Source organism: Odontesthes bonariensis, chromosome 10 (genome assembly GCF_027942865.1).
Source record: "Odontesthes bonariensis isolate fOdoBon6 chromosome 10, fOdoBon6.hap1, whole genome shotgun sequence".
Lineage (NCBI taxonomy): Eukaryota > Metazoa > Chordata > Actinopteri > Atheriniformes > Atherinopsidae > Odontesthes > Odontesthes bonariensis.
This window is the reverse complement of record NC_134515.1, coordinates 5567242-5595184: the sequence shown is the minus strand read 5'-3', so window position 1 is coordinate 5595184 and position 27943 is coordinate 5567242. Positions and strand designations below refer to the sequence as shown.

Here is a 27943-nt window from a genome sequence, read left to right as displayed (position 1 = left end):
TGGATACCAGGGGTGTGATTTTTAATGAGAAGTGTCCAGAATAAATCACATTCAATAAAGAACTTAAAACCATATTGATCGGAGTTGGACGCAGTCTGGAATCTTGACAGAACCTATGAAAGAGGAGCCTCCGGTCACCGGCTTGTTCCTTCCATGGACGCCTCTTACCCATGAAACATATTTACACGGTAAGTTATGAACCAAATGCAACCACTACTGCCTGTATAAATGCTCACAGACTACCTGCCAGGCATGCTGTTTGAGTAATCGATTTTAGTTTCATAATAATGTTGCATTACCTAATTAATTGAAGTTGAACAGGAAGTAGCCGTTCTGATGGGGGCGGTGCCCCGAATAAACAAACCGTCTCCAAAGAATTATTACGCGTGTTCTGGGACTTTGGGTCAACTTTTCTCACTTCAAATTACTGAACGCCTCATTTCATTGACGGTTGAAATGGTGGGTTCACCAGAATTTCAGGTCCAATCAGACCAGCGCAGCCTCAGGCGGGCTGATCCATGATCTCTTATCGGTTCATCCAGATGTTCTTCGCCTGTAAAGCAAAAAATCTGCAAAACAAGCGCTTTATGTGTAACATCTTTACCAAACGTTAGGCTCCGGGTTATAACTGATATACGTTTTATTTGAAAAAAATAAATTCTTCCGGGTTTTCTTTTTTTTTGTTGTGATGAGGTATGCAGACTGGCCTTGTTTACGCGTAATCTTTGGTCATGCGTCACTTAATCTTAGAGACAGACATTCTGTAGCATGGCTGAAGGTCACTATCACCGGATAAAGATGATAAAAACCTGCTCCGACAGACTGTTCTTTACTACAGCAAATGGCTGCAGGATGTTTGGGATGCTTCACATTACAGGTTGTTGGATCAACGTAGTGCGCCATTTCTATCGGAGATAACTACATTGGCACGACACCGGAAGCCTAATCTATTCCGACACTGAAGGCTGGGATTTATCATGTCGCTCCGGCTGCAGCTGCTCCGGCTGCAGCTGCTCCTGCGCGCATCACCCAGAGTCCGTGAGTGAGATGGATATACAGAGATGTTTCAAGAAGGTAAGTCCTCATCACTCCAGCTAATTAAAAGTAAAGAGATAAACTGATGATAAACTGTAAGTTGTTGGTATGATTTATTTATTATTCTTGTTTTTGCTCTGAAAATAGAAGCTCTCTCTGTCTGTTCACTGGCTGTTATTATCATCAATCAAAAATAATATGTTTAATAATTACGTCTCCAGCTTTCTTGTCATCATATCCAGACAGAGAACAGGGAGAGTGGTGGTGGTGGTAGTTTTGAAAAGCACATTTGGTTGGAATATTCAGTGAATCAGAAAATGCTTTTTGCTGTAAAAAAAACTCAAAGATGTTCCGCTTTGGCAGCAGTGGTTGCAGAACTGGAAGAAAGCTTTGGTGATATTTGGCAAACATGAGATAGAATGGACACATCGGGACAGTTTTATTGGTTGGAAACATTGGAGACAAGGAAACATTGTAGGCTACAGATGATAGCATCTGCACATGTGGAGATAACAGGAAGAAGGGAGGATTGTTGCAGTCAGCTCCATGTTAGGGAGACATGGTCTTCCTCTTCGAGGCAGTTTTTAAGGTGAAGACGGAACAAATAAAGGCAGTTTTGAAGGAGTTTGAGAAAGAAATATTATCCTCCATCAAATGCTACCTATATCTCATCATCATTTCAAATTTAACCGACTGTAGAACACAGGAAGTTACCACTGAGATGTCCAAAATCTGGGCTTTTATGGCTGATCAGGCAAGGGAGGCACAGTCAGAGCAGCTGCTGCTTGTGTCATGGGGGGGAAGTAAATATTTCTTGGTCCAGAGATTGAGATTTGAATTTGTCCATTGAGAGTGAGCTTCAGCAGCAGATCTGAAACAATGGGCTGTGTGCCACATAAAGTGTGTAGCACAAGCATCCAAAAGAAAAAAAAAGTCACCACCTGGATTTAACTCGGCAAATAGGAAATAAGAGCCTCCCATCGGATGGTTATGTTTCAGCTGGCAACAAGTTATTTATCCAAGGACTCAGGTCAGCTGGTCCAGTCCAGAGTCCAGACTAGAGAAGCAGCATTTAGCTGGACTGTTGCTTGTTTTTAATCATTTAAATGATTTTATTTGTTTCTCTTTATATTCTTTTATGTATGTTTAATGCTTCTTCCACTCCCTGCTGCAATGCTTTTATTTTATGTGAAGCACTTTGAATTGTTTTGGACATGAAATGTGCTATACAAATAAATTAGATTTGGTTTAATAACCCTAACTGATGCAGTGAGGAGCTTCTCATTACTTAAGCATGTCGGAGGACACATCTCGTGGTCGTGGACAGTTTCAACTTCAGTTTTGTCTGAATTTAGAAGCAGACAGTTCTGAGTCATCCAGCTCTTTATATCTTTGAGACACAGTCTGACCGCTGATTGGTTTCATAGATAAGTACATCTGAGTATCATCAGCATGCAGATGGACAGATTTCAGTCTGGTTGTGGTAACTTACCTCATGCCCCCGTCTCAGTCTGTTTTATTTCTGTCAGAGCGGGTACTTTTTAACCTCCAAACTCCAAACATGTTGGATTAACTTTACTCTGCTGATTTGTGTTAATGATTCTTTAATGTTTTTCTGCCAGCAGGTTTTTCCTTCTGTCTTATTTATGAACCAGTGACTCGTCAGGTTCATTAGAAAAGTACAAAGGTTTGAAAAGTCTTCAGGGCAATCACATTTTTATGGGATGTGGTTAGCGTGTGGTTTATTTTGTTCTTTCAGTTTCACTGACTGTTGTTGTGTTCGTTTATCTGAGAGAAGATAACAAGAAGAACAAACTCCAAGTCTGTTAAGAATTTATTAAAAGGTTCAAGTTACACAGAAGATATTTTTTATCCAAGATAAACTTTTGTGTTGCCATACAAACATGACGTAAATATCATTGGTCAAAAGTTGGTTTGGAATTGGCTCTCCCTGATTGGTCCCTGCAGCCCATCTCTGCTCCCGTCAGAAGGGAAAATTCCTCCCTTTCTTCCTGATTCTGGAACTTTTCCACTACAGGCTTCATTCCAAAGACTCTGTTGTGTAAGCATGTAGCAGTTCCTCTCAACACTCAACTCCGTCCCTTTCCTGTTTTAACCCCTTCACACCATTCCCTTCACTCCACCCCTCTTGGAGTGTATCAACTCTGTATGAGCACAATGCAACACAAAACTGCGACGCAGGAAGTGTTTGTAACCCAGCGTTTTAGAGAAGAAAGAACTGCAGCTGTGGCTGAAATGTTTCTGTGTTCAGACGAACTAAAGATGTGGGAGAATACAGCAGTCTGATGTTTCAGTTTAATGTTTCATGTTTCACTTTTTAATGTTTTGATGTTTCACTTTTTATCATGTTGAAGAGGTTAAACCCAGTATTTAAAAATGTGCTATAATCAGTGGCGTGCATACATAGACATCAGATGGTGCTGAAGCACCACTACCTCTGCCCTTTATCAACGAAAGTTTTTTTTAATTATTATTATTATTATTATTATTATTATTATTATTATTAACATTTCACTGAGGCCGGTTTTGAAATGATCTTTTGAAAACCTGAGCGATTTAAAAACTACTGAAAACAATGCCCCGAAATAGAGTCCTGCACTGGAGCCCTAGGCCCGAGGGGCCCGACAGCCCGAGGGCCGGGCTTCGGGCCGACGACCGTATAATTACCTCGGACACGGGCCGGGCTCGGGCACTTTTATTTTTCAATTTAATTATATAAAAATAAAATAAAATAAAAATTCAATTTAATTATTAAAAAAACAAAAAAACCCTGCTAATTAAAGAACTGTGTTGTGTTTAAATGAAAACAATTGAACGCAGCAGCAGCTGCTCTGCCCCGCGCCAGCACCTCCCTTATATAGGCATACGGACTCACACAGTCCTCCGACATGCCTTTAACACAGATGAGCTGGCTGAAGTAGTCCCAGTAGCAACAACAACAAAGCAAGGCTGCTCAATTTCTCCATTGATAAAATAAATTCACAACTCTACAACATAAACATTCATGTAGAATATAGCATATACTTTGTTGTCTACAGTAGTAGATCAACCCTCATCTTACTTTGAAGCTCCCAGCTGCCTGAAGTGACGTCAACGCAGCTTTAGCAGCAGAAAAGCTATCAGGCTTGTGTTGATAATAATAAACTCCTGGACTATGTACAAACTTCCAAATACATACTGTAGGAGTTTGGTGTCATGGTGTTACCCGGCAACCTTGGATGGCTGAGGGTAATGTGTTAGATGATCTTCTCTCAACGTGTGATACTGTGGTATGAGAAAGACGAGACACACACGTTGAGCTTCTTTCTCATTCAACCAGAAGATTTATTCTTCTTGTTATAAACACACCTCATATGCAACATACTTCAGATATCACATACTTCAGGTATCGCATACTTCAGTAGAGAACCATTAACTTCATTACATCAGAATTGACTGTAATATACCTTTAAACCAAACAATGCTTCTTTCAACATGCTCTATTTAGCATTATGAATTCTGTCAAAATACAAAATTAATTCAAAAATAGCTTTTACTTCTCTAAACCATATTAATTTTGTAGTTAGTGCTTTAAACTCAATACCTTGTCCTATTTCCTGAGACCTTTTGTATTTAACTATCAAATAAAAATATATAACATATATTTTAACATTTAAGCATCTTAGCTTTTAACAATATCCATTTTTCCATTTTTCCATAAAAGAAAACAATATTTTACATCTTACATAAACAACTATTCTCTCAATATAAACTGAAAAAGGTGCAATGCTTCCTTACTACTGTGCCTCTTTACACAGCTTCACATAACGATATGGCATATCAGGTTTTTCAACAACCCATGAAAAACATCATATAAAATAAAATAAAGACCAGAACAATGTCCTTCAGCTAGCTCCTCAGTTGGCTCACACATGTGTAGAAGCCCGCTAGCATTAGCTCCGATTAGCCTTCATGAACAAGTCCCGTTTTTGTACACAATACAATTACAAAACGAACTTTGCGACTCATTAGTTGAGATTCGATTTAAAGACCTTTTTAACTCTTTCAGGAAACTAATATGTATGCATAAAACACCGTTTTACTGACCTGTGGTATGAGAAAGACGAGACACACACGTTGAGCTTCTTTCTCATTCAACCAGAAGATTTATTCTTCTTGTGTGCTCAATCTTCTCTATGCAACCAGTGCGACAGCGCCTCTAGCGGTTATGTGTGGAATTGCATAGGCCTAACTAAAATGACACTAAAGAACTTATTGCAATGAGAAGTTAAAGATACAAAATGAAAAATTATGTTGGGGTGTCTATTTTCTTAATTATTGCTTTAATTACTATTGACTTGTTTTTCACCCCTCTACACTCTCCCTCACTTAAAAAAAAATGTCTCCTGACATTACCAATTTCTTGTGTAAGTCTCACTGTATGGGAGGGTACTGCTGATACAGATGTGGATATGGAACATAAGGAAATGGCAGTAGACCAGGTGTCATTGTGAAGGGTTGGTTGAATAGCAACGGACTAACACCTGCACTCCAACAGCTATATGATGGCTGACCAAGTGTCTCATATGTTAGTCTTCCTGTTGGTCTCCCTCTTCTCTCTGATCTCCGTACATTGCTTTCTCCTATGGTTTCATCCATCTCCATCTCCATCTGATCCTGATCTCTTTCACACATTTCAGATCTGTCTTCAGTTTCCGCAGTATGTCTTTCACTGACAGTGGCTTCTCTTGCAGAAGGACAGAACTCTTCAGCTGTTGCACGCAGATTATTTTGATTTTCTTGGTTCTGTCTTGTCGCAACATGTTCTTGTTCAGGATTTTGGGTTTGGTTAGGCCGTAGTTGTTGTGGGTTTACAAATCCATAACACGGGATTCTGCTCCGGAGGTTATGGTGGTAAGTAAACTCTTCTTCTTCTTCAGAGTCATGCATTTCAGGTTCATTGTCACGTCTTTCAGTTTGTCGCTTTCTTTTCTGTGTTGTTTGTTCTCTCACAGGAAGTTCGTCCTCCAGAGGTAAGTCATTGACAGGCAGCAGCAGGTTTCTGTGAAGCACACGTATGGTTTTGTTACCCCTCTCTGGCTGTACTTTGTAGACAGGTCCATCCCCCACTCTTTCAATCACACGGTACACCGCCTGCTCCCAGTATGAGCGGAGTTTACCTGGACCTCCCCTTTCTGAGAGGTTTTTAACCAGGACTCTATCACCTGCCTCGAGAACGACACCTCTGACGCGTCTATCATATTGCTTTTTGCCTTTAGCTGAAGACTTTTGACTGTTATTGGCAGCTATTTGGTACGCCACACGCATCCTTTCAACCCATTTTTTAACAAAGGTTTGATGGTTGCAGTTTTCAGTCTCTCTCCTGGTGCCAAAGAGCAAATCGACAGGTAGACGTGGAGCCCTGCCATACAATAGGAAGAAAGGTGAGTATCCTGTTGCTTCGTGCCTTGTGCAATTATATGCATGCACGATTTGTGGCAGATGATCTTTCCAGTCACTCTTTTTCTCCTCTTGTAAGGTGCGCAACATCTGGAGAAGCGTGCGGTTCAGTCGCTCCACTGGATTGCACTGAGGATGATAGGGGGTGGTACGTGAGTGAGAAATCCCTGAGAGTTGTTGTAATCTTTGGAATAAGTTATTCTCGAACTCACGTCCCTGATCATGATGTAGTTTCTCGGGGTACCCAAAGCGAGGAATAAAATCTTGGAATATCTTCTCAGCTGCTGTCTTTCCGGATTTGTTTCTCGTTGGGTACACTTGTGCAAAGCGAGTGAAATGGTCAGCGACAACCAGGATATATTCATATCCTCCTTTGCTTGGCTCCAAATGCAAATAATCAATAGAGACCAACTCAAATGGCGCACTAGTTGTGATGGATCCCATTGGAGCTCTCTGTGGGACATTGGGACGTTTTTGTTTAATACATGGACATTTCTTCGTCACATAATCCTCAATGTCTTGTTGCATGTTCGGCCAGTAAAAGCGTTCTCGAGCAAGATGGATCACTTTGTCAGGACCGACATGGCCCATGTCGTCATGCAAGCTCTTCAACACTAGTGGTTTGAGTTTTTCTGGGAGAACTAGCTGTTTGTTTAGTTCTGTTTTCCGGAAAAGTAGTCCGTTTTCCACGACTAGCTTGTTCCACTCGTACAACAGTCTCCTTGTTTCTTTACACATGGTTCTTTTGTCTTTTTTCATTTGGACTCCAGTTTTGTTGTTTCAATGACACAATCTCTTTAATAGCTGTATCTTCTTGTTGTGCTGCTCTGATGTCTTCAGGCATAATGGTCATGAGACCATCAGGTAGGTTAGCCTCATCATTTTCATCAGCAAGTTGCAATGCAGCAATCCAGGGAACATCATTGCTTTGTGTTGCTTTGTTGCCTTGCCACACTGCAGACACTACTTCAGGTGACACTGTCTCAGTGTGATCTTTCATGTACTGTTCAAAGCCTACTGGGTATCTGGACAACATATCTGCATCAGCATTACTCTTTCCTGGTCTATACTTGATATCAAAGTGAAAGTCGGCCAATTCCCCAACCCACCTATGACCCACAGCATTTAACCTGGCAGAAATCAAAACATAAGTCAGGGGATTGTTATCTGTATAGACCGTGAAAGTTGGTGCGTAATACAGATAGTCTCGAAACTTATCACAAATGGCCCACTTGAGTGCGAGGAACTCAAGTTTACTAGAATGAAGGTGATAATTTCGTTCTGCGGCTGTTAAGGTCCTAGATCCGTAGCCAATAACACGCAGTTTGTTGTTTTGGGACTGATACAAAACCGCTCCGAGCCCTTCATTTGACGCATCTGTATGCAAAACAAACGGACGATCAAAGTCGGGATAGGCTAAAATGGGCGGATTTATCAGCATCTCCACAAGTTTGGATAGCACAGTCTGATGTTCAGTTCTCCATGTCACAGGCGTGCGAGAGGGAAGCTGACCTGTGTTTTCTTTCATTTTACAACCGCGACCCTTAGAAGTCTGGAGCTTGTTGGTCTTACTTGTGTCGGCTGAGCTTTGAAGGAGTTCGAACAGAGGTCTTGCCAGTCTTGAGAAATCTTGGATGAAGGATCGGTAATAACTAAGGAAACCTAGCAATGTCCGAACTTCTCCAACTGTGTGAGGTTTCTTCTCCTTCAGAGCTATTACAGCTTCCAGATCTTTTGGGTCAATCTGGACGCCTTCTCCTGAAACCATTCGTCCCAGATAACGAATTTGTCTCTTGAAAAGCTCGCATTTGGCTGGTCGAAGTTTAATGCCATGTTGTCTCATTCTGCAGAAAACTTGCCTCAGATGGTCCACGTGTTCCTCAAATGTTTTTGAGTAACAGAGGACATCATCTAAATAAGGTACGCAGCACTCATCCCTGATGCCTTCTAATACACCTTCCATACATCTCTGGAATGCAGCTGGCGCATTGGTCAATCCGAATGGAATTCTTACCCATTCGTAAAGACCCCAAGGCGTGCTAAATGCTGTCAGATGCCTTGACTCCTCACTCACAAACCCTTGATGATATGCACTTCCTTGATCCAAAATGGAGAACCATGAATTTCCTCCAAGACTGTCCAATAGATCCTGAATGCGTGGTAGTGGATGGCGGTCTGGAGTGGTTTTACGGTTGAGTCCACGGAAGTCAACACAAAGACGCAGACTTTGGTCTTTCTTTCGTGCACAGACGACAGGTGAGGAGTAGGCTGAAACTGATTTTCTGATCCACCCTCTACCCAAAAGGTTGGAAATATAATCCTTGACCTCTTTATACAATGGCCGAGGAATGGAGTTATAATTTTTTTGGACAGGGGTGTTATCTGTTGTGGTAATCTGGAGCTGTAAACCAGGAATGCATCCAATGTCTCCTTCTTCAGATGCAAATACATCTGACTCTTCATACAACATTTGGCGTACCACATCCTGTTCATGCTCAGAGAGATGATCCAGATTGATATTTGGATGCCATTTCTCTTGTGAATGAACAGGTGTATGGTTTCTCATTTTGGCGCAGTCTCCATCATTTAGTGAGTTCACCTTGGTGGTGCACAAGAGTGGGTCATCCTGTCCATTGACTCGTTTGTGAGATGATGAAGAGATGTTTACAGGTTTGGTTCCATCAATTTCCTCGATGAATCCTAAAACCGTTCTTGGAGGTAAGAAAATGTCGTGATTGGTTGAATTCTGGACTGGAATTCCCACCATTTTTGAAACTCCAACAGGTACGTCAACCAGAGCAGGAAATAACTCCAACCCCTCTGGCACGACGCTCTGTAGGTCTGGTTCAAACAGCATTTCTCCTCCTCCTGGAAAAGTTCTAATGCGACATTTCACCTCACAGATTTGGCCACTTTGAACATTAAAACCCTTCTTTCCAACTCTCACTGTAGAACTCTTTGATTCTTTTTGAGATGGCATAGTGCAAACCACAGAGACTAGAGTTTCAACACTACTCTTTTGGATTCTCAAAGCCTCTGACAATAAGTCCACTAAGTTGATGTTGTTCGTCTGGTCAGTGTTTCCCATTATGATTTCTTGTATCACATTAAAGCCTAGCAAAGGGCTGCTCACACTCTCTTGACTTACAAGCAACGGAACATAGAGGGCAACTGAACCATATTTGATGCTTTTGATCTCGAGCAGGACTTCTATCCACCCATCAAATGGTACCTCTGTTCCATTAGCTGCTATGACTTTGAGAGGGTATTCTGGTAGTAGACTCCCAAGTGGTTGGATCGTTACATTTGGTAGAGCTTTCTGCACCCATGACTTCTCCACTATGCTCACTTGTGCCCCACTGTCCAGTAGCATCGGCAATTCGACACCATTTAGTTGACATGTCACCGTGCATCTACCACCAATCAGCTGTGCAACAGGTTTCTTCTCAGTGAAGTTGTTTTGTTTGATGGGCCTGGTGGAGGATGGTGTGCCCACTTGAGGATGCAGCTTTGCAGTGGTGTGGGACTCTACATTCTCTCTGATCACTGGTGGTCCCACCCCAGCGACCTCCCCCAGTTTCCCGACTGGTTGTTCTTCATCAGACAGCCAACCGCTCTGTGTCCCTCTTTCCCGCACTTGAAACAGTGGCTGCAGCTCTCATTTCCTTTGGAGGCACATTGCTGACATCTTCGTCTAGCTTCTGACTTTACTGGATGTTTTTGGTGGGGAGAAGGTGTGTGAATGTTTTCAGTCCCAGAACTAAGCATAGGTGTTAAAGCTTTCTCTAAACTCTTGGTCAGTGATGAAACCTGTGCTGTTAACTCTTGTATGGCAGTGCGATTAGCTTGGACTTCTGCCTGCATCTGAACTGCATTCTGACTTTTCTTATCCATCTGCACTGTACTGACACCGACTACTTTTGATTTCAGAGCCTGACCTAGTCGATTCTGTCTCTCTGTGTCTTCCCCTACTGCTTTTGTTATCACTTCTAGAATAAAGTCATCAGTAATGTTCTCGTCTGAAAGGTGGGGTTTAAGATCTCGTCGGACATATGAATATTTTTCATGTATCCCCTGGTAGAGTGAATGTAGGAACACTCCCTGAACTAGCTTCTTGTCATACTGGAAACCTGTACTTACTTTGGAAGCAAAAAGTACACGCTGTTTTAACCCCATCAGTCTATACATAAATTGTTGTGGACCTTCTTTATCATGTTGTCTTGCGTTGCTCAGTTCCTGAAATAACTCAGTACTGCTCTTATCTTTAAGATGTGCTCTGAGAAAACGCTTCAGTTCAGTTACAGTCAGACTATCTTTTGTCATAAGCATTTCTTTGAATGTACCCGGTTTAATTATTCTGAGAACTGTTCTAATGATCTCAGCCTCAATAAAACCTTCACTCAGTCCATCATCAATTTGCTTACACAAACAGTTAAAGCTCACGTCTGAGTCAAAATCTGAGATCTGACCAGCATGAATCCGAAATTCTCTTCGTGGGAGTAGTGCAGCAACATCTGTCAGCTTTACTAACCCAGTTACCTGATCAGCAACAACTGGTGTTGACACTGTCTTACTCCTCACTGTAGCTGCTACAGTCTGCTCAGTCTCGTACCCCGGTGCAACTTCCTCTTCATCCACTGAATGATGCAGGTTCTTTGCTTCTTGGGTTGACTGCAGTTCATCGATGAGGTCACGAAACATCAGCAGGCGCGACATCCCTTGGTCCTCCAGACTCCTCAATTGTTTACTTCTTAAAAAGTCAACAATGAAGTCAAAGAGTTCCACCTCGGACGACTCTTCCCCTGGCACGTCTTCTCCCACCTCATCTTGGCATGATACTGCTAGCTGGTGAAGCAGGTCTCCTCTAGCGTCATTAATCAGTTGGTGAAGCAGCTGCTGGATCTCCCACTGAAGCTCATGTAGCGTCGTCATCTCTGGATACCTGAAGTCTTGCCCTTAGGTCATCAGCTCATAGAACGGAAGTCAGGATCCCACGGTTCTTTGTTGGATAGCACCAAGCCAGCAGGAGGCGCTATCCCGGACGAGCCCCCAAATTTGTTACCCGGCAACCTTGGATGGCTGAGGGTAATGTGTTAGATGATCTTCTCTCAACGTGTGATACTGTGGTATGAGAAAGACGAGACACACACGTTGAGCTTCTTTCTCATTCAACCAGAAGATTTATTCTTCTTGTTATAAACACACCTCATATGCAACATACTTCAGATATCACATACTTCAGGTATCGCATACTTCAGTAGAGAACCATTAACTTCATTACATCAGAATTGACTGTAATATACCTTTAAACCAAACAATGCTTCTTTCAACATGCTCTATTTAGCATTATGAATTCTGTCAAAATACAAAATTAATTCAAAAATAGCTTTTACTTCTCTAAACCATATTAATTTTGTAGTTAGTGCTTTAAACTCAATACCTTGTCCTATTTCCTGAGACCTTTTGTATTTAACTATCAAATAAAAATATATAACATATATTTTAACATTTAAGCATCTTAGCTTTTAACAATATCCATTTTTCCATTTTTCCATAAAAGAAAACAATATTTTACATCTTACATAAACAACTATTCTCTCAATATAAACTGAAAAAGGTGCAATGCTTCCTTACTACTGTGCCTCTTTACACAGCTTCACATAACGATATGGCATATCAGGTTTTTCAACAACCCATGAAAAACATCATATAAAATAAAATAAAGACCAGAACAATGTCCTTCAGCTAGCTCCTCAGTTGGCTCACACATGTGTAGAAGCCCGCTAGCATTAGCTCCGATTAGCCTTCATGAACAAGTCCCGTTTTTGTACACAATACAATTACAAAACGAACTTTGCGACTCATTAGTTGAGATTCGATTTAAAGACCTTTTTAACTCTTTCAGGAAACTAATATGTATGCATAAAACACCGTTTTACTGACCTGTGGTATGAGAAAGACGAGACACACACGTTGAGCTTCTTTCTCATTCAACCAGAAGATTTATTCTTCTTGTGTGCTCAATCTTCTCTATGCAACCAGTGCGACAGCGCCTCTAGCGGTTATGTGTGGAATTGCATAGGCCTAACTAAAATGACACTAAAGAACTTATTGCAATGAGAAGTTAAAGATACAAAATGAAAAATTATGTTGGGGTGTCTATTTTCTTAATTATTGCTTTAATTACTATTGACTTGTTTTTCACCCCTCTACAATGGCATGTGATTTTAGTGTGGTAATTTTGGAGATACTGCCAGGATCCATTAACCCTTGTACTAAGCTATTCGGGATAACTCAGTAACTCAGCTGATGTTCAGCCAATATCGAAAAAACTGCGGGTGGGCTACTTGGCTGGATGTCACGGTTCAAATGACCCCAGGGTGAATCTACTCCGAGCCGTGGTGAGAGCGCACTATTGCGTGATGTCTCCCCAGATGGTCTGTGCCTACGAGTTCTCAAGCTGCTGATCGAAACATGAGCCCCTATTTTAACCTGCTCTTTTATGTCCTTTTTGATCTGTCAGAAACCGTTTGCTTATTCACAGAAAAATAGAATGCTGTTTTTTTCTAACTGCAGAGCGTTATCCCATTTTCAGAGCGGCAGATTGAATTTACGAATGCACTCAATGAATATAGCGTTCTATCGCTAAAACATTGTTATGGGAGGTTAAAAAAAAAAAAAAAAAAAAGTCGGGCCGGGTTCGGGCCTGAGATTCTGATAACCTGTCGGACCGGGCCGGGCTGGGGCTCCACCCCCTCCGGGCTCGGGCCCAAAAAATAGGCCCGTGCAGGGCACTACCCCGAAATGAGCCACCTCCTCGCACACACCCGACCTCTATCTCTCTTCCTTTGTCACGTGAACTCGCGGGGTCACGCGCAGGGCACACCAGATGCGCTGCAGCAGCACAGCAGCTTAGCAGGCAGGCTTCTTCTCCCGTGCCCCACCAGCCAGGTAACATACAGATCAAGTAAAATCGTACCGTTTGCCCTCTAAGCCCAACCAGGGCCGTAGACAGGATTTTGGAATAGGCGAGGTCCATGATGCTGAAATTTTTACAATATATATATTTTAAATTATATAGTTTTTAATATATAGCCTACATTTATGTATAGTCCTATGTACAATGTATATTTATATTTTTAATGCATTTATTAAATTACAGGTCACACAAGAGTTGTATTGTTTAAATGTCTTTTAATTGTATAAACCAGCATTTATTTTTTTTAATGTACTGTACTAAATTTACATTTTTTTATAGTACACCACCATGTTTTTAAAGAATATAGGGGGTAACTTTCAACTTGTTGAACTGAATGATGAATGGTAGTGATTTTCCAAAATAAAAATAGTATTCAAGTAGAAATAAATCATTGTAAATTACAGCCCCTAAAAGTACAAATGGCATCACCTAAAATCTCAACAATCAACTTTTTCATCAAATGCAGATAGTCTATGCTTTTACATGAGCCTATGTTTTTAATGTTCATATTTTATGCAGCTGATGGTGTCAGTCGGTCTTTTTTTTTCTCCACTAACCAAATGACAGCTTCTTAAAAACAGTGACTTATCAAATTGCTTCACAAAGTTGTCAAAGAAGACATCATAGCCTACTCATAACTCATTATGCATAGGCTACTGTTTTAAAACTGTTGGCTTTGTTGCGCCCAAGTGCTGCGCTGCGCAGGCTTAATCACTTGCGATGTCTGCTGAATTGCGTTCTCTTCCACGAGTCTTTTTCACTCACACAGGCAAAAAACGAAAACAAAGCCCATAGATGTTAACCACAATCTGCAAAGCATGTTTCACAGAGGTTTTGAGGTTTTTTTATGTTTGATTCAGTTGGGCATTTTTGGCGGTCCAAAAAACAAAACAAAAAAAACCTCGGATGAAATAAGGGAGGTCCAGACCTCGCTGTCCTCTAATGTCGCTACGGCCATGAGCCCAACGTGTAATCACTTTGTTGTGCAGTAAAATGTCTCATACAGCACCAAACAACTGAGCATTTTTAGCCGACTGGTCACCTGATAAACTAGTTTAACGCTCTAGCCCAAATAAAAAAATGCCCATCTGCCTTCATGTAATGACAACAGTCAGTAGCCTATTACTCCTTCTCGTACTTTTTGGTCTCTTTATTGTCTTCGTCTCTGTCTGTATATTGATTCACTAAATGCAGCACAATGCCAAGAAAGGAGAGGCTGAAGAGAGAAAAGGTAAAGGAGCTACAGCAGGCAGCCCAGGGAAGCAGCTCTGCTTTCCTGGATGAAAGCAAAGCCAAATGATGAAAGGTCAGAGTCATGGTCAGAATCACGTTAACTGTTTAGCGCCTTATATGCTATTGATCTGCTCCTTTGGGTTAATGTTATTGAAAAATCTTAAAAACTGTTCACATTTTATTTTTAAGTGCTTTGTACTAAATCAGCAGGTATTTAGATAGCTATGATTTTGTACCATAAGTCATTTCCATGTTACAAGACTTTCTGTCATGTTGCCCTAATAGCCCATTATTTAAACTAATGTGGCATATTTGTTAAAGCTACTATTATTAGTATTATTATTATTATTATTATTATGTTGTAACCAGTCACATCAGGGAAGAAGCTCTATACCATCAACAAGAGCAGTACACTTTAATTTCATTCAACATGTGCGTGTCATTTAAAAAAAAATATATAATATAGTGTTCCATGTGCCCTAAAAAGTGCCCCCCCCCCCCCCGAGCACTTACCCCCCAAAATGTCTGTGCACGCCACTGGCTATAATAATGTTAGTTCTTCTAAATCTAATCTTTAAATCAAGCTGAGCTCTGAAACTTGTGAGTTACCTAAAGAGCAGAACAGACTGTGGCAGAAAGAAACAGATAAAGTTAAACTCATCTAAACTTTGATCTGAACTATGAGCTGTATGAGCTTCGTGGCAGATTTATTTTTTCTTGGTCTCTAAAGCAAAGTGAAACAAACAAAGTTTGCAGCTCAAGTTTCAAGCTGTTAACCAGTAACCAGAGTCCCTGTGGGTTCATGCAGCTTATGTGTGATTTCTTTTTTCTTTGCAGATTACCGCCGGTGGATTTTGTCATTCCGACTAATTTCATCCCAAATCTCAGTGAGATGGTGTTACCAGCTGAAGGAAACTTTAAACCTGCATCATAAAATGATTTTAAGAGGAAAAGCTTTTACAGCAGCTGCATCTGTGCTGGTAACGTTCCCTGTTACAGAAAGTAGACAGCAGACACTCTGATATGTCACAGCAGGAAGTGTGGAGGTGCTCTGATAATGAATGCATTTAACTTTGGGAAGGTCCCACTTCTGAGCATGCTGGTTCACTTTCATACATAGTTTTTATAAATTTCATTAGGGATGCACCAATCCGCTTTTTTCACCTCCGATACCGATATCTGAGGTTTAATATCGGCCGATACGATACAGGAAAAACAGCGCAGAATTATGGTAACAAACGCTGAGTTTCATTGTGTGGAAAAGACTGGGATCATTCTGCAAGGCAACATGAGACTTGACTTAAACATTTCTTTCCTATTTTTCTAAAATCAAATAAACGGATATAAATGTACTGAATTACTTATTTATTTAATAATTGTGCACCAGTAAAACGATCTTAACCATAAAAATTAGGGATGCACCGATATTTGGATCGAATATCGGTACCGATATTGAAGAAAATTCGAGATTTTATTTTATTTCTTTTGTTTATCCTGTCCAGCAGTGCCATTATTCCAGTGGCCTTCGGCCCCCTCTAGTGGTGAAAAACTTGTTAAGTTGGGACTACCTCTGATTTTCTGCTTTTTTTTTTTTTTTTTTTTTTTAACCAAGCTGGAGAAAAAGACCATTGCTGCCATTGTTTTGTTCAGATGCGTTTGTAATGGAGGTTTAATTCCCATTTACACTAAACTATATAAAGAGCTAATTGCTATTTATTTTGTAAGTCTACAAACCAAGCTGGTGAAGCTAATTTAATCTCAATTTCAGCTCCTTATCATTTAATATTTTGCTTTACATTGGATATTGAATCCCTAATTGCACCCACTGAACCAGTTCCACTTGGTTAAGATTGTTTTACTGGTGCACAATTATTAAATAGATATGTAATTCAGTACATCTGTTTATTTGTTTTTAGAAAAAAGTAGGAAATAAATGTTTAAGTCAAGTCTGATGTTGCCTTGCACAAAAAGAATGATCCCAGTCTTTTCCACACAATGAAACTCACCGTTTGTTACCATAATTCCACACTGTTTTTCCTGTGTCGGTCGATACTAAACCTCAGATATCGGTGAAAAAAGCGGATCGGTGCATCCCTAATAAAAATATATATCTTGATTTCATCCCAAAAAAGGCAAATGATAAACTATAAAAATGAATCGTGTGGGAGGAGTTGGCTTTAACTTAGAAGAAGTGAAAAGAACCTCTGAAATACTTCAAATGAAATAACTCAAACAATACTGACAGACCTCAAAGAAAGGATGAGGGAACATATCTGGTGTCTTCTAGTCTTTATTTGTCCATCATTGCTTTCTTCCTCCTCACAGATGGTTGTGATGAGCGCATCCAATGTCCATGCTGTCACATGTCATCCATCAGAGTATGAAATAGGGAACAGATGCTGTCCCATGTGTCCCCCTGGTGAGAGACTAACTCGTCATCTCTTTGGTTTTTACTCGTCTTCTCCTCCTGTTTTCTTTCTGCTATTTTAGCTGCTGTTTGTTCACAAATGAAAACTTTTTCCTCAGAAACTGCATCAGATGTTTTTACCAAAAGAATCCAACTTGATTTAAAAAAGAGCTAAATCTAGACTTTAATTTGTAAAGTTTAATTTGTATAATTTATAGTTATAGTAGTTTTTTGACTACTTATTTCTATAATAATATGATTACTCAGATTAAAATCATTTGCTTTCCAACAGGAAGTCGAGTCAAAACAGACTGCACAAAGTTCTGGAGCAGGTCGTGTGTTCCCTGCACAGATGGAACATATATGGACAAACCAACTAAACGGACGCAGTGTTTTCCATGCACTACTTGTGATTCAGGTAAATGTACAGGCAGTCCTATATCCATGTCAACATTTCTGTGGGTTTTACTTTAGAATGTATAAACCGAATAAGCTGCTGAGAAAAATGCGGCAATCACAAAAACGACCGGAGCAAACGGAAAAACACATGCAAGAGAGAAACGCTGCAGGTTCACTCAAAAAACAACAGAAGTAAAAATAAATAAATAAATAAAATAAAGATAAAAACCAATGGAAGTATAAATAAATAAAAATAAATAAATAAAATAAAAACCAACGGAATTCAAAATAAATAAATGAAAATAAATAAAATAAAATAAAATAAAAACAATGAAAGTAAAAATAAATAAATAAATTAAATTAAAATAAAAAACAACGGAAAACCCCCCAATAGGGGGTCTCGACCTGTGGGAGATGAGATGCAAACTCTGCAATGTTGAGTTCAATGCAATCAATTTATAAACCAAATAAATACAATCCACTATAATCCAAATTAGTCCATGCCATTATAACTGTATTAATATAATACCGATTCATAAAAAAAAGTACCTCACTGAAAAAAAAAAAAAAAAAAAAAAAAAAAAAAAAAAAAATCGACAGATTGCATCACAGACTCGGCATCATGGGACACCTTCCATAGTGGATCCCCTATCCCACAGGTCGAGACCCCCGAGTGTCCTGGAGAACTTCCGTTTATTTTTCTGAGTGAACATCTTTCTCTTGCAGCGTTTTACTGTTGGGTTTGTTTTGCCGTTTGCACGTGTCGGCCACCGTAGAAATCAGAACGAGAGTTTTGTGTCTGTATCATAACCTGTGCCTGTGTTCACGGGTTCAGGGCTGAAGGTAAAGCAGAGCTGTGCACCAACATCAGATACAGTTTGTGGAACAATGGAGGGATTCTTCTGTGTTGACCCTACAAAAAGTGGCTGTGCAGAAGCTCAGAAACACAAGAGTTGTGACCCGGGACAATACATCAGCAGCAGAGGTGTGTTTTCTAACGTTCACATTAAAGGTCACATGAGTTCAGGATCAGAGCTGAGTTTTAAACAGTGTGCTGAACTGTTTTCCACATATGATCTGTGATTGTTCAGGAACAGCCTCCACAGACTCTGAGTGCTCTGCCTGCAGCAGTGGAACATTTTCAGATGGAACATTAACATCTTGTCAGCCACACACTCAGTAAGTAGTTCCTCATCACAGGCGTGAACACCTTTAATCTCCTGGAACAGCAGGGAATCGGTTGCATCTGAACATCATCTTTAAATAACGTCCCTCTGTCATTCCAGATGTGAATCAGAAAACCTTCAGCTGATAAAAGCAGGAACTTCTTCAGCTGATGCAGAATGTGGAGAAAATACGTCCAACGAGACAGCAGTTGCTGTCGGTGTTTCAGTTGATTTTTTAGTATTATTATTACTAACAGGCCTGGGTGTACTTTACCACAAAAAGAAGATGTGTTTCAACAGAGGTGAGGACAATAGATTTCTGTTAATTTACTCATTTATTCTTTCAGCCCAGTCATGACAGTGTGTAAGATGTTTTGTGTTTTACAGACAAACAAGCGAGTCCACAAACTCCACACCAGGTAAGAACTCCATCAGAGGTTTCTTTGTTTCTCACTTTTCTTCAACTTTGACATGAACAGTCTTTTATTATCACAATTTGTTCATCAAATGAATTAATTTAAGCTTTTTTTTTTTAACCAAAAAGGACAAACCATTACAAATACCGTCAGTGAATTCAGAAGGATAAGAAGAAAAGGAGAATTTGAGGCCAGCAGAAGGTGAGACAGAAGATGTTTAATGACTGATGTCTAAATGATGGGATGTCTCAGTAATTCTCCAAACTGTTTGTGCTTTAAGTCAATTTATTTCCCTCCACAGTATTACACCATATTTAACTGAGACCAACAATATATGTTCACTGCAGAGTAAATGTGCTTTAGAATTGTCTTTGTCTTTGCAGAGTCCTGAATAAAACATCAATAAGCAGATTCTCCAGCTCCACCACAGTCGGGACCTTCATCTCACAGTGATCTCACTGTTCAGACTAAAATCTGCACGGCTTGTTCATCTCATCAAATTTAGAGTAGATGTGTATCATAAAGAGAGACATGTGACTGCTGAAGAAGCTAATCAATGACTTAATGTACCAACTTTAGAGCTGCTCCAGGTTTTGGACTGAAAGTTATTCAGCACAAAGTTGTTGAAATGTTCTGTATAAAATGTATTTATGGTGAAAAACCCAAGGGTTCGTAAGAAACCTCAGAACTGCTGCTATTTTAACTCCCCGCGGACGTCGGGTGGAGGAATTGCCACTGTTTTTAAGAGTCACTATAAATGTAAGCTGCTATCCTGGCTCACCAGCTTTGAACTGAGCCTGTTTGAACTATGTTGCTCTCATACTGTTTTGTGTGCAGTGGTCTATCGGCCTCCCAAATACACTAAGGACTTTTTGAGTCACTTCTCTGATTTTCTGGCTGAAATTATGCCTAGATATGACCGTGTCCTTATCGTTGGGGATTTTAATATTCATGTGTGTTGTCCTGATAAGCCAATGGCAAAGGACTTTTTAATGTCTCATTGATTCTTTTAATCTTGTGCAGTCTGTGTCTGGTCCAACACAAGAACGCGGAGACACACTTGATCTGGTTTTATCTTTTGGTTTGCCAGTTTTTAACTTAGAGGTTTGTGACGCAGCATTTTCTGATCACATGCCTGTTTTATTTGAGGTGCCTCTCGCCTGTAATACAGTTAAACCTCGCGCTGCTGCCCGACGCTGTCGCATCATTAACCCTTCCACTGATGCGCAGTTCTCGGCCGTTTTCAGTCATACTCCCAACTGTGTCACTGGGAGTATGAACAACGATATGGAGGAACTTAGCTCATGGTTTCATTCCACCTGCAAATCAGTTTTAGACACCGTAGCTCCGCTGAAAAACAGGCAGCCCAGGACTAAATGTGAGCCCTGGCTGAATGCCACAGCTGGTGCTGTCAGACGCGAGTGCCGTAGAGCTGAGCGCAAGTGGAAAAAGGACAAACTGCAGGTGTCCTTTCAAATTTCAAGGGACTGTTGGTGTCATTATCAGACCACTTTGAAAGCTGCTAAAAGGAAACATTTCTCTGACATTATTTTGTCTAACTGTCACAAGCCTCGTGTTTTGTTCAAGACTATTGACTCTGTTCTTAATGCCCCACAGACTGTTTGTACTGAGTCCTCAACTGTTGTGTGTGAAACTTTTCTTCACTTTTTTATTGATAAGGTTGCCTCCATTGGGGCTTTAATCTCACCTTCTGCACAGGACACTTCAGTCCCTGTGGCCTGCTCTGCTCTTTTTGACATTTTTGAGCCTGTGACTGTCCTTGTTACAGAAGACTGTTGGTCACTTAAAGCCCTCAGGTTCTCCAAATGATGTGATCCCTCCTCGGCTATTTAAAGATGTTCTCCCCACTATAGGGTCCTCTGTTCTGGCACTTATTAATTGGAGTTTGTCCTCAGGTGTGGTCCCTGAACATTTCAAACATGCAGTAGTGCAACCTTTGATTAAAAAACCAGGACTAAATACTGATGTTCTTGCAAATTTTAGACCTATCTCTAAATTGCCTTTTATTGCAAAAATCCTCGAGAAGATAGTTTGCAACCAATTAATGGTTTTTCTTCCAATCTGGTTTTAAAACCTTGCACAGCACAGAATCAGCTCTTTTAAGAGTTTTTAATGATATCTTTTTAGCTACTGACTCCGGTGACTGTGTTATTCTGGTGCTTTTAGATTTAACTGCTGCGTTTGACACAGTGGACCATGAACTTTTAGTTTCCCGTTTGAAACAGTGGGTGGGCATCAGTGGTGTAGCACTGGAGTGGTTCAGGTCATACTTGGCTGAGCGAACATTCTGTGTCAGCATTGGTGACTCTGTGTCCTCCTCTGCTAATCTCTCATGTGGGGTCCCCCAGGGCTCAGTTTTAGGCCCTCTTCTCTCTTTACCTGCTACCACTTGGTTTCATACTAAGAAAGCATGGTATGTCCTTCCACTGTTATGCGGATGACAGCCAGATTTATGTCCCACTGAAAAAGAAGGACGTTTATTCTGTCAAACCAGGTGTCTGGACGACATAAAGGCCTGGATGAGTATAAACTTTTTAAATTTTAATGAGAAGAAGACAGAGGTGATGGTTTTTTGTGGCACTACTGGGGCCCCCTTTGTAGATCTGGGCTCCTTGTCCCAGTTCATTAAGCCAACTGTCACTAACCTTGGGGTGAAAGTTGATACTGATCTCAAGCTCGACTGTCAGGTAAATTCGGTCGTTAAGTCGAGTTTCTTCCACTTGAGGCAGCTTGCCAAAATAAAACCCTTTTTCTCTAAGCAACACTTTGAAACAGTAATCCACGCCTTTGTAACCACTAGGCTGGATTACTGTAATACTCTTCAGATGGTGCAAAATGCTGCCGCACGTCTTTTAACTGGCACACGTAAATATGAGCATATTTCCCCCATTTTAGCTTCACTTCACTGGCTGCCCGTACATTTTAGGATCAGTTTTAAAATTCTTTTATTTACTTTTAAATCCCTCAATGGTCTCGCACCAGCCTACCTCTCTGAGCTGCTACAGCCCTATAAACCCTCCCGCTCTCTCAGGTCAGCTGATCAGCTGCTCCTGAGTCTACCAAAAACTAAGCGCAAGCTCAGAGGTGACCGTGCCTTTGCTGTGGCGGCTCCTAACCTGTGGAACAATCTGCCTCTCCACGTCAGACAGGCTTCCTCTCTGTCTGTTTTTAAATCTCATCTTAAAACGTATCTCTTCTCTCTGGCTTTTGACACGATGTGAGATGTTGAAATGTGAAATTGCAAATTTTTAGTATTATTATTGTTTTAAATTATATTGCTGTTTTGTGCCTAAATTTCTTTGTTTTTATTTTTATTTTATTTTTTTTTATACAGCACTTTGGTCAACTGATGTTGTAAAGTGCTTTATAAATAAAATTGGATTGGATTGGAAAAGTACAAAGGTTGAAGAATCTCATGATTGGTCACATTTTTATGGGCTGAGCGTGATGTTGCTGTCATAGATGTTTGCATGTGGTTTATTCCTCATGTTCAGTTTCTCCCTCCCTAACATAATGGTGACATCATTATTTTTATATGACATAAGGGAGCTGTTGCCTCTGCGACCCGACCCCGGATAAGCGGATGAAAATTAACAGTTGGATGAATCACATGTTAAATTGAATTTGAGTCGCATTGAAAAAAGACTGAAACCACATGGAATGATCTACAGGATCTCCAAGGCTTTTAGTCTTTTTTTTTTTTAAACTGATGTGCATCTGACCAGGATGCATTTCAGTTCACTTTATGACCGGGGCACGGTTGGATTTATTGCACCCACTGATGCCTGGAACAGCCTGGAAGTCGACCTACACCGGGAAGCTTTTGGTGTTCCTGTGCTCGGTGGCAGCTGAAGGTCTCTTCGTGGTTCGACTGTCAGGGACTGATCTGTGCTCGTGCATTTACCTGGTGGGACAACGAGGAAAAGTCTAAAAGTTTTTATTAACCTCTTCTTAAAGCAGGCTTCGCATCCTGAACTGAAAGGACACTCAGAAACGGCTGTTTTACTGCATTTTACCGGCTTTTGCTGATTTGTTGCAGCCGCAGTGCAAATGAACATTTTGATTTGACTGTCGTAGACTGTCTTGGATGTAAGAATAGGATGGAAGTTCCTCTCACAGACCCATGAGGGATATCACTTCTTACTGGGAGACAAATGGCACGATTTTGCCCTTATTGGAGCCGCCCCTCTCAATTATTGTCTCCAATCGAAGAAGAAAAAGACAAAGTTTCATGGTGTTGTGGTTTGGTTGAAAATGTTTCATATAAAACAAATCTGATGTTGCTGTTAAAGATGTCAAAGTTTGTGCTTATTTTTCTTATTGTCCCTTCTGTTTTTATTACTTATTTCCTTTCAAAGCCCATTGAAGCACGCGTACTCAGTCCGATGTAGAGTTTGTAGTTTGCTCCTTGCAGCTTTCTAAAAATATTTACTGTCATATGACACGTTAAATGTTTGTGACTTCGGGAATTCGGTGAAAATGAGCGATTAAAACTGCTGTTATGTTTTAAAAAGGGGCTCAATGCAATATGAAAGTGGGCTTATGGAGCTGTTGGTGGGTTTCAGGAAGTAACACCGTGTGATATGTGGTGCAAAAGAGGATGAAACTTTATTAACAAAGAATATGATCAACTAAGTATGTGTACAAAACTCACACAGATAAGATCATCACAGCGATTTTAAACACTCAACAAGCGTGTTTAAATGAGCCTACGCCCACATCCACCTTATCCCTGAATATCCATGGCTGACACCACCTGTGTGCCCCTGAAAGTCTGCTCCTCAGAAGATGAAGAACAGATGTTAAGGCCAAACGTCTCCCCTGACTGTAGTGTTCCTCCCTCGTGCACACCGCTGTATCGGAGTGGACAGTCCATCCACGTGGAGGCCCACAAATGTTCATGCAGACCCCTCTTTGACTGTAAAACCTAATTTACCTTTATTTAAAAAAGAGCCAACAAACACATCTTTTGGTATTACAGTTACTTTAATTTGCTAAACTTAACTTTACAAATTACTTTTAAAATGTCTGGCACATCTTAAATAAAGCGATCAAAGGCTTTAATCAACCTTTACGTTTGGATACCAGGGGTGTGATTTTTAATGAGAAGTGTCGAGAATCAATCACATTTGATAAAGAACTTAAAACCATATTGATCGGACTTGGACGCAGTCTGGAATCTTGACAGAACCTATGAAAGAGGAGCCTCCGGTCACCGGCTTGTTCCTTCCATGGACGCCTCTTCTCCATGAAACATATTTACACGGTAAGTTATGAACCAAATGCAACCACTACTGCCTGTATAAATGCTCACAGACTACCTGCCAGGCATGCTGTTTGAGTAATCGATTTTAGTTTCATAATAATGTTGCATTACCTAATTAATTTAAGTTGAACAGGAAGTAGCCTTTGATGGGGGCGGTGCCCCGAATACACTAACCGTCTCCAAAGAATTATTACACGTGTTCTGGGACTTTGAGTCAACTTTTCTCACAACAAATTACTGAACGCCTCATTTCATTAACGGTTGAAATGGTGGGTTCATCAGAATATGAATCGTCCTTAAAACAGAAAACGATAAGGTCCAATCAGACCAGCGCAGCCTCAGGCGGGCTGATCCATGATCTCTTATCGGTTCATCCAGATGTTCTTCGCCTGTAAAGCAAAAAATCTGCAAAACAAGCGCTTTATGTGTAACATCTTAACCAAACGTTAGGCTCCGGTTTGTAACTGATATATGTTTTATTTGAAAAAATGAAATTCTTCCGGGTTTTCTTTTTTTGTTGTGATGAGGTATGCGGACTGGCCTTGTTTACGCGTAATCTTTGGTCATGCGTCACTTAATCTTAGAGACAGATTCTGTAGCATGGCTGAAGGTCACTATCACCGGCTGTAGATGATAAAAACCTGCTCCGACAGACTGTTCTTTACTACAGCAAATGGCTGCAGGATGTTTGGGATGCTTCACATTACAGGTTGTTGGATCAACGTAGTGCGCCATTTCTATCGGAGATAACTACATTGGCACGACACTGGAAGCCTAATCTATTCTGACACTGAAGGCTGGGATTTATCATGTCGCTCCGGCTGCAGCTGCTCCTGCGCGCATCACCCAGAGTCCGTGAATGAGATGGATATAGGCTACAGAGATGTTTCAAGAAGGTATAAGTCCATCACTCCAGCTAATTAAAATTAAAGAGATAAACTGATGATAAACTGTAAGTTGTTGGTATGATTTATTTATTATTCTTGTTTTTGCTCTGAAAATAGAAGCTCTCTCTGTCTGTTCTCTGGCTGTTATTATCATCAATCAAAAATAATATGTTTAATAATTACGTCTCCAGCTTTCTTGTCATCATATCCAGACAGAGAACAGGGAGAGTGGTGGTGGTAGTTTTGAAAAGCACATTTGGTTGGAATATTCAGTGAATCAGAAAATGCTTTTTGCTGTAAAAAAAAACTCAAAGATGTTCCGCTTTGGCAGCAGTGGTTGCAGAACTGGGAGAAAGCTTTGGTGAAATTTGGCAAACATGAGATGGCACGGGCACATCGGGACAGTTTTATTGGTTGGAAACATTGGAGACAAGGAAACATTGTAGGCTACAGATGATAGCATCTGCACATGTGGAGATAACAGGGAGAAGGGAGGATTGTTGCAGTCAGCTCCATGTTAGGGAGACATGGTCTTCCTCTTTGAGGCAGTTTTTAAGGTGAAGACGGCACAAATAAAGGCAGTTTTGAAGGAGTTTGAGAAAGAAATATCATCCTCCATCAAATGCTACCTATATCTCATCATCATTTCAAATTTAACCGACTGTAGAACACAGGAAGTTACCACTGAGATGTCCAAAATCTGGGCTTTTATGGCTGATTGGGCAAGAGAGGCACAGTCAGAGCAGCTGGCTGCTTGTGTCATGGGGGGGAAGTAAATATTTCTTGGTCCAGAGATTGAGATTTGAATTTGTCTATTGAGAGTGAGCTTCAGCAGATCTGGAACAGTGGGCTGTGTGCCACATAAAGTGTGTAGCACAAGCATCCAAAAGAAAAAAAAAGTCACCACCTGGATTTAACTCCGCAAATAGGAAATAAGAGCCTCCCATCGGATGGTTTTGTTTCAGCTGGCAACAAGTTATTTATCCAAGGACTCAGGTCAGCTGGTCCAGTCCAGAGTCCAGACTAGAGAAGCAGCATTTAGCTGGACTGTTGCCTGTTTTTAAATTCATTTAAATGATTTTATTTGTTTCTCTTTATATTCTTTTATGTATTTTAATGCTTCTTCCACTCCCTGCTGCAATGCTTTTATTTTATGTGAAGCACTTTGAATTGTTTTGGACATGAAATGTGCTATACAAATAAATTTGATTTGGTTTAATAACCCTAACGGATGCAGTGAGGAGCTTCTCATTACTTAAGCATGTCGGAGGACACATCTCGTGGTCTTGGACAGTTTCAACTTCAGTTTTGTCTGAATTTAGAAGCAGACAGTTCTGAGTCATCCAGCTCTTTATATCTTTGAGACACAGTCTGACCGCTGATTGGTTTCATAGATAAGTACATCTGAGTATCATCAGCATGCAGATGGACAGATTTCAGTCTGGTTGTGGTAACTTACCGCATGCCCCACGTCTCAGTCTGTTTTATTTCTGTCAGAGCGGGTACTTTTTAACCTCCAAACTCCAAACGTGTTGGATTAACTTTACTCTGCTGATTTGTGTTAATGATTCTTTAATGTTTTTCTGCCAGCGGGTTTTTCCTTCTGTCTTATTTATGAACCAGTGACTCGTCAGGTTCATTAGAAAAGTACAAAGGTTTGAAAAATCTTCAGGGCAATCACATTTTTATGGGATGTGGTTAGCGTGTGGTTTATTTTGTTCTTTCAGTTTCACTGACTGTTGTTGTGTTCGTTTATCTGAGAGAAGATAACAAGAAGAACAAACTCCAAGTCTGTTAAGAATTTATTAATTTATTAAAAGGTTCAAGTTACACAGAAAATATTTTCTATCCAAGATAAACTTTTGTGTTGCCATACAAACATGACGTAAATATCATTGGCAAAAGTTGGTTTGGAATTGGCTCTCCCTGATTGGTCCCTGCAGCCCATCTCTGCTCCAGTCAGAAGGGAAAATTCCTCCCTTTCTTCCTGATTCTGGAACTTTTCCACTACAGGCTTCATTCCAAAGACTCTGTTGTGTAAGCATGTAGCAGTTCCTCTCAACACTCAACTCCGTCCCTTTCCTGTTTTAACCCCTTCACACCATTCCCTTCACTCCACTCCTCTTGGAGTGTATCAACTCTGTATGAGCACAATGCATAATTATGCAAAATAAAGTGTAATATTAAACCCTTAACCTTGTTTTATTGCATGCACCCGCCCTTGTTTACTGTGTAACTGCTGCACACACCGCCCTGCCCTCCAGGCATTCAGTTGGTGCTTCCCCTGCGCTTCCTGCCTGCACCTCTGCAGACAACTTGGCTATTCTGTTTGTTGTTGCTTCCTGCGCATGCGCACAACAGGAGAAACTTCATTGTAGATTACGTTCAGCCTTCAACCTCAGAATTATTTCAGATTTCCAAACCAGCTGTGAGACTTTCGTGGTTCAAAAAGCGGTGAGTGCTGAGTGTTCTCCACTTTATTACAGTTAATGCTTCTTTTTCCTCAAATAACAGCGAAGTTCTCTCTGTGTCCTCCACTGAGCTAATTTATAGTTCTAAGTTTGGTTTTTAATGAGTGATATTGTGCAGAAGTAGTATGTGAACCTGGCTTCGTGAACTTCGTAAATTACTGCGCGTATAACACAGATCCAGACCTTTTTTCTCCATGTAGATG

At 40.6% G+C, this 27943-nt stretch overlaps 1 protein-coding gene across 1 annotated transcript; it reads left to right on the top strand.

Moving 5' to 3' along the window:
• The first annotated feature begins 774 nt into the window (after nucleotides 1-774).
• On the top strand, nucleotides 775-23423 carry LOC142390529 (tumor necrosis factor receptor superfamily member 5-like). The gene is made up of 10 exons (XM_075476015.1): nucleotides 775-1074; nucleotides 15545-15687; nucleotides 17033-17126; nucleotides 17407-17532; nucleotides 18349-18498; nucleotides 18605-18692; nucleotides 18800-18981; nucleotides 19067-19098; nucleotides 19224-19296; nucleotides 19479-23423. Exons 1-9 carry the CDS (start codon nucleotides 1062-1064, stop codon nucleotides 19263-19265), a joined length of 870 nt encoding a protein of 289 aa, XP_075332130.1. The 5' UTR covers nucleotides 775-1061; the 3' UTR covers nucleotides 19266-19296; nucleotides 19479-23423.
• Nucleotides 23424-27943: the final 4520 nt, after the last annotated feature.